The following is a 13,810-nucleotide window of genomic DNA, read 5'->3' on the forward strand; positions in this document are numbered from 1 at the left end:
TCATTTTAGACATGATATTCATTTAGAAGTTTTTAGAGATTATTTTTCATATATTTCAGCCGTTAAGAAGACTCAGTAGTTTGATGGGTGCAGTACGCAACATAAAAAAGTTACTTAAAAAATATAAAGTTATCATAATAGAGATAATAGCTCAAACCTGGCCTGGGTTAGATATCAACCCTGGTCGCTTACTACTGCAAGCCTTGCTTGAGAAAACTTAAATCAAACATAATAATATAGTATCAATTTGCAGTTGCAGACTACTGGTTACTGCGTACTGTGCTCAATCTCTTTTTCTGCACAGCTGCCTTTTTCAGCTACTAAATATTGTTTAACAATAAATGGTGTTATGTTGCTATAATAATTATATTTTTTAAATTGCAATCACATAATGTTAGAGTAGCTATCTATATAATGATAGCATTATATATATTAAATAATGCACACCAATTTACTTGTCTAATAGAAAGGTTTGTTCGGTGGAAATTGAGTTTTTGGGGTATCATGTTGGGTAGTCAAAGTAGCTTGTATGATAAAAAAGCTAGAACCAGATGTAAGTAGCATGTAAAGGTTTAACATAATTAGCCATGTGTTAAAAATATAACACATTACACAGTTAGTGATATCTTTACCTACTATTTTTTTTTTTTTTTGATTTCTTGAAAAGAGGTCACATGAGGCGTCTTTAGTTATTTTTTATTGTGATTTAAAATTTTGCTAAAGAATGTGAGTAACTTATTAATATTATTTTTTTTAACAGACTAATTATTTATCTTGAAAAAAACTGTTCATAAATTAAGTCCAACAAATAATTTAATTTCAATCATTCATTTATAGCACATTTTTTAAAATCAACTTTTTTTCTTATAAAATAACTAAATAAAGTTATTACTAACAATAGTTTGTAAGTGTGAATTCAAAAACATTATTTATTGTTTATTTTGCAACACCTTGAATAACGGAATGTTCACAAATCATGGTTTAAAAGGAACTTTTTATCTCTCAAATTTTATCTCTTACCAATATTAACCAGGTTTACTTGCTTTTTGTAAGCTTATTTGAGTTCTGTTGTTTCGTTATTAGATCTCAGTGTTGATGAGTAAAATCTCTGAATTATTAGATTTGAATTTTTTGAACATTTATGTATTGTATTTGTATAATATTTTCTACATCTTCACTCTTCTCTTTATTAAGTGTTCTCTTTCTTCTCTTGGCCACATTTTTTCCAGTTAGGTTTTTCATCATTTTGATTTAAGTACATTCTTTTTATTGCTTTTATATATATATATATATATATATATATATATATATATATATATCACAGGTCGCAGGAGTTTTAAGAATTTGCGGCAGTACTTGAAGAAAGGAAATAAATACTTCATGAAATTGATCCAAGTTGAGGAAAAAAGCTGATAGGCACATAAGAATATAATGAAATTAAAAATGTTTTTTGATATACAGTTTATTCGAGACTTGACAGTCAGTATATTAAGGAAACACTTTATTATTTGCATTAGAAATACAGGCAATTTTGAAATTCGTTTTTCAAATATTTTTGTTAAATTTTGCTGTTTTTATCAATGGACAGGAAAGCAAGAAAACTAATTGCTATTTATTTTTAACAAGTATTAATAAGTTTTAATAAGTTTTAAATGTAAAAAACTAAAGTCATTAATACTAATATTCAAATTCAAAATATTTGCTTATTTTCTCTACTCCCATTGAAATAGTCTGCACTTTTGTTAGATTCTCCCAATTATGCATATAAACTCGATAGTTTATTGAACTATTGATATTGATCATGCTCCTAATGCTTGTGGGCTAATGCCCGCAAGCTTTTGGAGCATGAGTATTTTGTAATTTACTGCACGGTATTTATTTAATTAAAGCACAGTATTTTGTAATTTACTGAACTTTTTTAACGAAATTTTTAATAGCCTATTTAAAACTTTTTTTAAAGTTTTTGAATAAATTTTTTTCAAACAGAGCAATTGTTATGTTCATTATCTCTAGTATTTCGAATTAGCGTTAGAAATTGGGCAATATAAAGGAAACAAATTCAGACAGGCATCAAATGTGGTAAATACATTTATAAACATAACCATGCAATTTTTTTATTTAATTTTTTTCGTCATTACAAAATTTATTATTCAAATAATATTTTTTACAAACAAATAGCAAACAAATAAATTTATTTTCTTATTTTCTATTATATTAGTATTGAGAAAAATTTTAAATATAGCAAAAACATTTTTAAAGGCAAAAAGATGTGAAAACGAATAAATGTAAGAAAAAATATTAACAAAGTTTCACAAATAGTTTCAAATATATACGGGCTGATAAAAATCGTGAAAAAATTGCATATCAAAACTTTCAATTGTTGTTAAATTGTTATAAAATGTTTTTTTTCCTCAACATGTATCAATTTTGTAAGCTAAAAATAACAACCACCCTAAAAAAAAGAAGTATAAAAATTTCATAAAATAATTTTTTCTTTCATTTTTTTTTTTAACTTATTAATTATTTTTAGTTTATTTAATTAAAATTTTAGTTTCGTTACAATTTTTTTTTTTAAAATTTTTTTTTTTCTTAGTAGATATGTTTAATTTTTTGCTGTGAACTATTGAAACGCCTTAAAAGTTAAATGATGCTAACTGCCGTTGGCAGTGCGTCTAAAAAAAGTTTCTTTTTAATGTGGACAAACAAGGCTTGCCACTCCACTTGCTTCCTGGAAATTTTGTGTATAATTATATATATATATATATATATATATATATATATATATATATATATATATATATATATATATATATATATATATATATATATATATATATATATATATATATGTACATATTTTAGGGTGCGTCATAAAATAAAAATTTTTGAAAGTATCTGATGATACCCCCTTAATGTGTTCTATGTAATGAATTAATACTAAATTTAAAAAATGTTTAAATCAAAAAAATTTTTAGGGGTTGCTCAAGACCCTTAAACATTAGATGGGTCCCTAATATTTTGAAAAAAAAGTTCTTTAAAAGCATATCATATTGAGTCTCAAAAGAAGTGAAACTATATAAAATTTCAAAAATAATTAAAAAAATTTATGGAAACACAAGTTTATTTAAAAAAAACTATGAAAATATGTACTTTTTCATTTTTTGTTAAAAAATAATAGTTTTTAAGCCATTAAGTTTAAACTAGTAATCTTTCTATAAAATGATTGTTATTTTTGAAATTTTTATAAAATTGCACTTCTTTTGAGACCCAACATGATATGCTTTTAAAGAACTTTTTTTTTTCACAATATTAGGGACCTGTTGGATGTTTAAGCGTCTTGAGCGACCCCTAAAAATTTTTTAAATTTAGTATTAATTTATTACATAGACACACCTATTTTATATATATATATATATATATATATATATATATATATATATATATATATATATATATATATATATATATATATATATATATATATATATATATATATATATGTATATATATATATATATATGTATGTATGTGTATATATATATTCATATACATATACATACAGGCCTCGGCAGGAAGAAATGAGTGCGAGAGCAGCAAAAAGCTCTCCTAAAACGAACATGGCGAGCTATGAGAGTTGCTTCTCTAAACAGCTTCTTAGGAGAGCTTTTGGTTTTTCGAGAGCTATCTGTTCATTCATTAAAAAAATTGATTGTTAATTACAAAATTTTGGTTTTATACTTGTTACAAGCCCAGGGCGCGACAAATTGTTTTTTTTAAATGAACATTGGTGTTCGTATCTTTATTTAATGACGAATGTCTAATATAAGAGATATATGTCATTTAAGGAAGTTTTATTTTCAAATAATTTTTATTCCAGTTAATAAGTTGTTAGATATATCAATGATGCTTATTGAATTTAATTAATTTTTATTTCTTCAAACCAATTTTTCAGGCATTTGCAAAGTGCGGGCAAATTAATGATAATTAATATGCAATGACCTAACTGTTGTAAGTTGTTATTCATTGATACTAAATAATGAATTTTTTTCAATTTATTTACAAATAAAAAAAATAAAAAGAGCTAAAAATTAAATAAAAGTTTTTTCAGCAAAACTTCTTTTCAACATTTTAAGTTTATTTTGAAGTAAAATTTTGCATGCTTTTGTTAACACATTCAAAAACCATGGTAAAACATAATTACTATCTTTCATAGCGTACTTAGTTATTTTACTTAATAGTATCATTATTGAATAAAATAATCACGTTTTAGCATGGTTTCTTTTAAAGTCTTTAAATGTATTTTAAATTTTGGTAACTAATTTTTAAATAAATCACATGATTATTTGGAGAAAAAAAATTGCTGAAGTAATGCGTATTTTTTTAAATATTAGGCTGAGGTTTCCATATGCAAAAATATAGAAACGTGGTGTTCATTTTTCTGCCTTCTTTTTCTAACAAAAGTTTGTACTTTCATAGATTTGTCGCGCCATGTTAAGCATATGTTTGTTACGTTAATATTACAAGAATACAAGTTTTATATCATTGCAGCATAAAAAAATTCTTTAGACAAGTGTTGTTTTTATTGCTTATAAAAATAGCTTTATATTTTCTTATTGTTACAGAATGCAGGCATTTGAAGAATTATTAAAAATAATTATTAAAATGACTGCCTTTTTTTATTTTAGTGACAATTATAACTATACTTTTAAGAGAAAAAATTTTACTTCTGCAAGAGCCATAAATTGCTTTCATAAACCATTTTAGGAGAGTGTGGGCAAGAGCTAAAGCTCTCAATTCCCTTCGAGGTCTATATATATATACAGTACTGTAAATAAACTTTAGACCACTTACATTTTTTCAAAAAATCCTGGAGAATTCTTCTCTAATATTTAAGTTTGTAGTTCTAAATTATAAACTTATTAAAACACATTTATTTCACACAAAATATTGAAATATTACAAACTTTTTAATGTCAAACTTCATAAAAAACTCTTAATATTTACTATGTCCTCTTTTTGCCTCAATCCCAACCAATATTCGTCGGGGAATAGATTCATACAAGTTAGTTATAAAATTCTGGGGTATGTTGTGCCATTCTCTTTGAAGTACTTCAAAACATTCTTCAGCATTCCGGGTTAATTATGACCTATTAGTCTCATTACGGATGATACAGCATGGTGCCTTAGGATATCCACAAAACGTTCCCTGGTGAGTTGTCCTCCCCCCCCTATTTTGATCAAATCACCTACTCCAGATGAAGATAAACAGTCCCAAACTTGTAAAGAGCCTCCTCTGTGTTTAATAGTAGGGTTTAAACACTCTGGCTGATAGGCTTCTTCAATTCTTCTTCAAACATATTGGTGTCCTTTCGTTCCAAAAGTTTCGAATTTGGACTCATCGATGAACAGAACCCAATTAAACATTTCCTGGGCCCAATCTTTGTGTTGTTTTGCATATTTAAGTCGTTTTTCTTTATTGCCACACTGTAATAATGGTTTATGATTTGCAACACACCCTCATAATCCCGATTTAAGTAGGTGCCATTGAATAAAAGAAGAGCTGACATTTTTCCCAGTTGCTGTGTTAATGTCTTTTGCCAGCTCGGTTGATGCTATTTTCAAGGGAGTCAGTTTCTCTGATTTCTGTAACAGCATTCTTCGAATATCCTGTTTTGGATGTAGTTGTTATGACATCATTTTAATAAATAAACAAACAAATCCCTCATGTTTCCTCGTCAATTTTGTTTATTTATTCAAAATAATATATTCTTTCAACTTTTTTTATATATTATTAAACTTAAGTACGCTTTAAAAAAATTGCATAGGAAAAAAATTGTAAATACATTTTGTATTTTTTGTAAATATATATATATATATATATATATATATATATATATATATATATATATATATATATATATATATATATATATTGGTGACTTAATGTTCATTGTACTAAATGGTTTGGTTCTAGTACCATCTTGCTTGGGTTAAAGCCTAAAAATTTCTTATTTATTTACTCAGATTTTGTCTATTTCCAGACAACCCAAACCACTAACCTTTGCTCTTTGATTTGTTTCTTATCACTGGCTTGTGTTCTCAGTTAAGTTCTCAGTGTTCTACACACTATTCAAAGTATTTAATATTATGATTTTACTAATCATTTTGTTTCTTTACAAGTTTACTTTAACCTTATCATGTTAGAGTACGATGAGTACATCCTTGGTCTCATGTTGTTTTTCATTATATTTAATGTATTTTCTAATTATATTTTAATTGTACATTTATTATATATTTTATTACTACTGCGCAGACCTGCAACTGTAGATTTTGTTTAGTGAGATAAGTGAGTAGTGTTACACAAGTAGTAATAAATATTTGCATGACTCTTATTTTGAATATTTGTTTATATTATATTATTTAACTTATAGATAAAATAATTGCATAAGAATAGAATTATATTATATTTTAAAAATACATTAGAACTGTATTATATATTAAATACATTAAAATATATTAAAAATAGTTATTTTAAATTCATTAAAAACAATAAATGAATTTTCTATGAATTGTTGTCCACAAACAGAAGACATCATTGTGCATTTTTATTTACTCAAAAGGGTTTTGCTTATGTTTTGTGTGTGCAGAACTTTTTGTATGTTCATAATGTTTTTGCAACATATTCTATGTGTTCCAGAATGTTTTTGTAACATTGTAAAGGATGATATTTTAAAAAGAATAAGATTCTATCATGTTCTAATTATCATTATTGATAGTTATTCATGGAATAAAATAAGGTTTATCCTCTGAGATAAAAAGGAGTAAACTAAATGTCAAAATGCATCTGAGGTAAATGTGGCAAAAAAACACCCTGTGTGTGGTTTTTTATCAATTAGTATGTTAGCATCTTTATTAGAAATGTTTGGCATAAAATGTATTATAATCTATCAACAAATAAGTTATGAAAGAATGCTGCCACAGATGCAATTATGCAAGCAGCAGTAGTGGAAGCTCCTCATTAAAACTGTCAAAGATATTTGGTTATGTGTGTTGTGTGTATTCTTTATAGCATTTAAAGGTATAGTTTTGTTAAAGGGATTCCCACATGCTGAGACAAGTTATGTTTATTTTGTAAATAAACATTAGAAAATATGTTTTATGGTTATTAAAATTACCAAAACAATTTATTTATTGAGATCAACTTCATCAATCTGCATAGTTTTTTCCATTGTAGAAATATCTGGTTTGAATAATAAATGCATTTACCGCAGAGTTTTTTAAACAATTTAAATTAAAAGATTACATAGGGTTTACCTCTTTTATAAAAAAATGTACTACGTTAAACATTTTAGTTCAGCTGGAGACTTTTAACAAAATAAAAATTGTAAATAAACAAAAATTACTGCTTTTCTAATTTGTTTTATTTTTATTGCCATTAAAATATTTTGTTTTCGATTACTGTGAAATAAAATGTATTTTCAGTATTTCTTACTAAATCCAAAGAAAAAAAGTATTTTTGGTTCTAAGATTTTATTAAAAGAACATTTTTCAGTATGATTTTTAAATTTACATATCTTAAATTTTATGGCACTAATATTAATTTTGTTTTTAAAGTAAATAAATATAAGTTAGACTTTTAAAGTGTTTTATTGAACGTGTTATTTTTATTCTGTTATTATAGGTTTTATATAAAGTTATTATAGTATTTTATATTAATTATTCTTCTATATAAAAAATTAATTGCATAAGGGAAAACCTAAACATAACGTGTATAACTCAAGTTTAAATCATTTAAAAAAACTTTTTTGTATTGACATCATTTATTAACTACAAAAGCGGATTAATCAGACCAGTATTCAACAAGCCTGAAATTTCCTTCCAGAAAAAAAAAAAAAAGCGTCAAAAATTATAAAGTTTTAGCTAATACTTCGATGAATAATTTGTTTTTTTAAAAGATTAATTAACATGAAACTTATTTTTTAAGGATTATTTATGATATGAACACTTAATCACAATAATTTCTTACAAAAACTCAGAACAGCTAAATAACAAGTTAGCATAGCTGAACCCTGTTTTCGAATGTCCTTAGGGTGACTTAGTGGGAGGTTGTGTTGAATGTTGACTAAAATTTAGAAGACTGTTTTAGCAATGGCAAATATATAAAATTATGTATATTTATATTATATTTTATTATTAGCCATGAAATTACAAGATATAAATAATCATGCAAATTTGAATGAAACAGGTAATTTTTTATGTAAACATGTTTAAAGTATTAATAAATTTTTTTATAAGTTGTATGATTTGTAATTTTTTATTTTTTTTTTAAATGGTAGCCTATAGTAGTTAAGTAGTAGTAATAACAATCACAACAAGAAAACAAAATTGATTAGACATGGTTTGCATCTGTTTTTCTGTATCTGTGTTTCTTTATATTTACAACTATAATTTTTTGAATGAACACATGTATTAAAATTTATGAAAATTTGCAAAATTGCTTGTTTACAAAAACATTTTTTTACTTAGTGATAATATTTCTGCACATTTTTTACACTTATTTTAATTTTTATGAAAAGTCTTTTTTTCTGGTCTATTGCCTAAACAGTAGGTGTTTCAGGATTGAAGCGTTAGTTTGGTGGCCAGCTGACTTGGTTTGCTGCAAACTATTGGGAGTATGCATTTTTTTAACGTTTTTAAAAATAAAATTTAACAGTTTATTTTGAGAAGACTATCAGACTCAGATCATTCAAAATACTGTCCATTGGCAGCTACGACCTTCTCTTATCTTTCAGGTAGCATGTGAATTCCACGCTGGAAAAAGTCTTGGTTTTTTGAGGCAATCCAGTCATTGACTCATTTTTTGGTATCATAAGAAGAAAAATGCTGCTCAGCCAGGCCATATGTCATCGACAAGAACAAATAGTAAAGGGAGGGGGGGGGGAAATGTTTGGTAAGTATGATGAGTGAGGTAGGACTTCCCATTTAAGTTTCTCCAGGTAGTTTTTTATATCATTTGCAACATGGGGTTGCGCTTTGTCATATTTAAAAATAACCTTGGCATGTCTTTTGTGTATTTCAAATTTGTCCTGCATATTGCAAACTTTTATTCTTTAATGCTTGGCTCAGCTCATCAATCTTCCCGTTTCGTTTAAGCTCATAATATATTTCACCAATTGCAGAGCATGAGCTTGGAATCATGAATTTGGTTTTGCTATTGATGTTGGTTGCTCATCGGGCTTGACCCATGCTTTTCTGCATTTAGGGTTGGTGTAGCGTATCTACTTTTCATCACCAGTATTAATTCTATGTAGAAAACTTTTTTGTCATGTGAGCAGCTGTTCGCATGTAAAAAAATTGTCTTTTGGTGTCCCTTGATTAATCAACTCTCAATGTTTCTGCAATCTCTTCCTGTGTCTGGCATAGATCTTTGTCAAGTAATGCCTTTAATTCCTTATCTCTCAGCTCCAGGATGTTCTTCATTTTAATTGAGAAGAATGAAATCCCCACACTTTAATTGTTGAAACTATTTTCTGCATGTTTGTTCTGAAGGAACAATGTCGCCAAATGGTTCCACTAATGTTCTATGTATCTTAGCTGCTGTTGTCTTTCAGTGGAAGTAATGTAAAAGAATTTTTGAATGGTTTTGTAGGCACAAAGTCAGCTGTATTTAAAATTATGGATAAAAACGTCTTTACACTCCAGTAGTTGAAATTAGACTGATGTTTGCAACCTAGGGTTTTAGCTTTCAGGTAAAATTTATTTTAGCTTGATTGGATATATACCTGCCATAATATGAGTCTCAATACAAAATGCTCATTTTTAATGCATACTTCTAATACTTTACTTGTTTTTTGTTTTAGAACATAGCCCATTGTCACATTTTAGCAGCCCAATCCTTGTGTTCTTTGCATAATTTGAGGCAATCACATATATTTTGTTAAGAAAGCTGTTGCTTTATTCCACTACAATACAGTTAAAGATTAAAGTCTTTGGCAAGACATCTTTAAACTATATGGGCACAATACATACACTAGAATGCAGTTGAGTAAGAATTTGTGAACTTGAAATCTTTATGTTTTGCATAGCCAAACCTCATATCATGTAGGTTTGTGTGATAATTCTTTGTCTTCCACAGGATTTTCCAGGAATGATGCTATCTGATGGCTTGGTGCACTAAATGATATTATTAACAGTCTTGGGCATCTTCAAATATCCAATAATCGTTCATTCAGATTTATTGTCTTCCATTGAATGCTGTACTTGTGTACGTTTAGCAAGTGATCTTGCAGCTATACTCTAAGATAATGATTTAGTTGCACATGATTTAAATGTATGTATATTTTAGTGTAAGATATTTTTGTATAGGTTGATAACTATGCAATCACTTAAGCAATGTGTGATTGTTTAAAAAGTTGTCATATTTTGCGTATATAAGTAGTTTTTTATAATAAGTGTGAGTGGCCTTTTTTGTCTCAGCTGTTTTTTTCTTTGAACATCATATAATTTACCTATGACTCCAGAGTCATTACACTATAATCAAATTGACTACTTTTTTTTTTTTTGTGTTATTTTTATATATTTAATTATTTTTATTTGCAACTTTCTTTCCACATACAAACCCAAAACTCAATCCTTGTTAAACAAGAATGCTTGGTGGAGTACATATTAAGGCTTACCAAAGTCTTTTATAGGTCTCTGGAGCTTATCTTAAATAGAATATAAAATGTACTGAATTAAGAATTGTGCGTATTAGCTTGCTATGTTAAAATGAAATTTTTTCTGAATTGTCATGATTGTCTGAGGATAAAAATAAAGAAAATGGTTTTGGAAGTGCGATTGACACAAAGGAAATAAAACATTGAAATGAACAAAAATTGACTCCAAGAAATCTCCAAGAAAGGATGTAAAAACATATTTTTTTCAACATGAGAGTTTATCTAATAGTTTTTATTGTTTGATTTTTAATAACACTCATAAAAATTTATAATAATTTGCCTATTATTTACTTTTGAGAAATTTTTTATAGATATTTTTACAATTATTTTTAATAATAGACACTTTATTTTCATAAGAATATAAAAAGAGTTAAACAGGAAACCAAAGCTTGATGCTTTGGTTTCCTGTTAAACTCTCCTTTTAATTGATTGCCAAGGCCAACTCAGATCATTTATAAGCTGAATTATTACCACTTTAAATTTTTTTTGTTGCCAGGACCTCTAATTAACTCTATACTGTGATTTACAAATATAATAAATTGTGTATTTGTATGATTTAAATATTGTTAATAATAAAATGAAATTCTTTAAACAGTTATTATATTGTTGACCTCAAAATAACATTTACATTCCCCTAGCAGAGCATGATCTGTATGATAGACTAAGAAAAAGTATACCAAGCTGAACTTTGAACTGTTGGCATAACATTTTATATGATTAATGTTTTAAAGGGCTAAGCTTTTAAACTCTATTTGCCATAGCCCTTCAGAAAGTATGTGTTCAACCTTAATTTTAAACCACATAGACATGTAAACTCTAACAATGAACTCAACCACAATGAATTAATTTTAGGTTTTTTGAGTTCTTACCATCCAACTGATGTTTCATGTTTGAGTTACTGTTAAAGAAAGTTGCTGGAAGAGAAAAGATGAAGTTTATAAAGCAAAGTAACAATTAAGAGATGACTTAAAAGATTGCAAATTATATGAATAAGGAAAAAAAGAGGAAGGGAGCAAATTCCAAAAACCTGATGTTCAAAGAAAAAAACTAGGTGATTAAGAATTTTTGGAACACTTAAAAATAGTCACAGTAAAAGGATGAGATTTAATTGAATGATGAATATGAATATTAGTAGATAGCACAAGAGACAATAGCTCTTTTGAGCAGCGCCCATTGTATTTTTTATGGAAAAGAGAAAAAGAAGAAACATTATGACGATATGACAATGGTTGAAGGTTTGCTGCCAATCCAGGTCCTACTATGTTTAAAATGCGTTTTTGCACCTTGTCTAAAAGAGAAAGGCATCACTCGAAGATCTGCTTTAGAATTTGATATATGGTTTACAAGAAAGATCAGAAGTAAAAAGTAATCCTAGAAGTCGAAGTGTAGATTACTCATCGAGTACATTACCATTCATAAATATAGGAAGATCTAAATTATTGCGATAATGATTAGCTGAAAAAATTTGAGTTTAAGTTTACTAGCCACTGAGAGCCCCATACTGTAGCAGAAGTGAGATCTTTTTCAAGCTCAAATGCCCCTCCAAACAATCAGAGAGTGTTGGCTACTTATCAAGTCAAGAATAAATGGCAGAATCTACATCGAGTCTGCCATTAATCGTAACAATAATTGTTACGATTGAAAATTATAACAGCACAATGAGTAGAAAACCATGGAGGAGAGTGGGGTTTGACTTGAAATTGTTTAGACGGAATAAAAGATTCCATACCAACCTGAATCAAAGAAGTTACATAAGAAGCACAAATGTCAGCAGGAAGAAGAAAGAATTTTACCCATGGCCCATCAAAAAGTCAATCACAGAAAGAATCCCAGTCAGCTTCAAGGTAGTTGTAAGAGGTGCAATGATATCACAATATAGGGGAATTCTTATAATGAAGAGATAATAGTTTTATAGAAATCAAATTTTGATCAGAAGCACCTAAGGGTGAAAGAAACTGAAGACTGACTAAGATTAGAAACAAGACATAAATCTAGTAGAGAAGGTAAATAATTTGGATTGTCTGGAAAGCGATCATATATTATCTAGATTTTTCTAGATTAATAAAAAGCAAAATGCTAAGTTTAATATTTTGCTTTTTATTAAAATTCTTTACTAAATGATTCCTGTTTTTCCAAAGTCAAATTGAAATTTTTTTTTCTTGTTTTCTAATGGTTTGTTGCAATTCTTTGTATGTTTTTTTGTTGAAACTACAAATAGAATAATTGATTTTTCCTTATTTAATTTTTTTTTGTAATTTCAATACAAGCATATCTTTTCTAGGACTTATATCACTTTTATCCACTCTTTTTTCTTGATTTTTTTAATGATATCCACTCTGCCATGATTGATGATATCGATTAACTTGCAAACTTTTGAAGACATTTTGCATAAATGTTGTTTTATTAAAATAGTATTTTTTTTAAATATAAAAATAATTAGTTTTGACAATTTGAATAAATTTTCTATCGTTTTTATATCACATAGAATTAATATTATGTAGGTGTAAACAAATACTTACATTAAAAACATGCATGGATGCAGTACCTATAGTTAGATTAAAAAGTCAATTACAAAAAATTAATAAATTAATAATTTTCATACATTTCATGGTAGTTTAACATAATTTTTTTTACTTTTTTAGTTTTAAGTTTGAAATATTTTACACAGGTTTTCCATATAACAGGTTTTTGTAATAATGATTTTTCAAAATTATCAAATAGTCTGATATGCCTTAGTTGCTTTCACTTATCTTATCAGGCAAGTTTGAATTTTGTAACCCTTATTATAGAAATAATGATAAAATGCTTATACAATTTAAATGAAATAATAATTTTTTGTCTTATTTTTTTATTGTAAGTATGTTTAGAAAATCAATATAGTTGTTTATTTAGATCTTTTATTTTAAGTTTGGAACTTTTAAAGTTTGAGTGGTAAAACTTGTCTGCCTCTCAGAATATGAAACAAACATGAACTCTTAAATTGAATTATTAAAATCCATTGTTCATCCTCCTAAGTATAAAATAATGTAACTTGTATTTACATCTATACCAAGTTTCAAATGGAGAAGAGTTACCGGTCCTGATAATTGAAAAAAA

General features: G+C 26.9%; 1 protein-coding gene across 5 annotated transcripts in view; it reads left to right on the forward strand.

The window, feature by feature from the left end:
* Positions 1-13,810, forward strand: part of LOC100199249 (uncharacterized) — a 98,766-nt gene that overhangs the window by 50,854 nt on the left and 34,102 nt on the right. For 2 of the 5 annotated variants that reach the window (XM_065791733.1, XM_065791734.1), the window contains exon 5: positions 8,197-8,244. The exons of the other annotated variants lie outside the window; for them this stretch is intronic. In XM_065791733.1, coding sequence (XP_065647805.1) covers positions 8,197-8,244 — 48 coding nt within the window. The remainder of the gene's footprint in view (positions 1-8,196; positions 8,245-13,810) is intronic. 5 annotated transcript variants of the gene reach the window in all.

Source organism: Hydra vulgaris, chromosome 02 (assembly GCF_038396675.1).
Source record: "Hydra vulgaris chromosome 02, alternate assembly HydraT2T_AEP".
NCBI classification, from domain to species: domain Eukaryota; kingdom Metazoa; phylum Cnidaria; class Hydrozoa; order Anthoathecata; family Hydridae; genus Hydra; species Hydra vulgaris.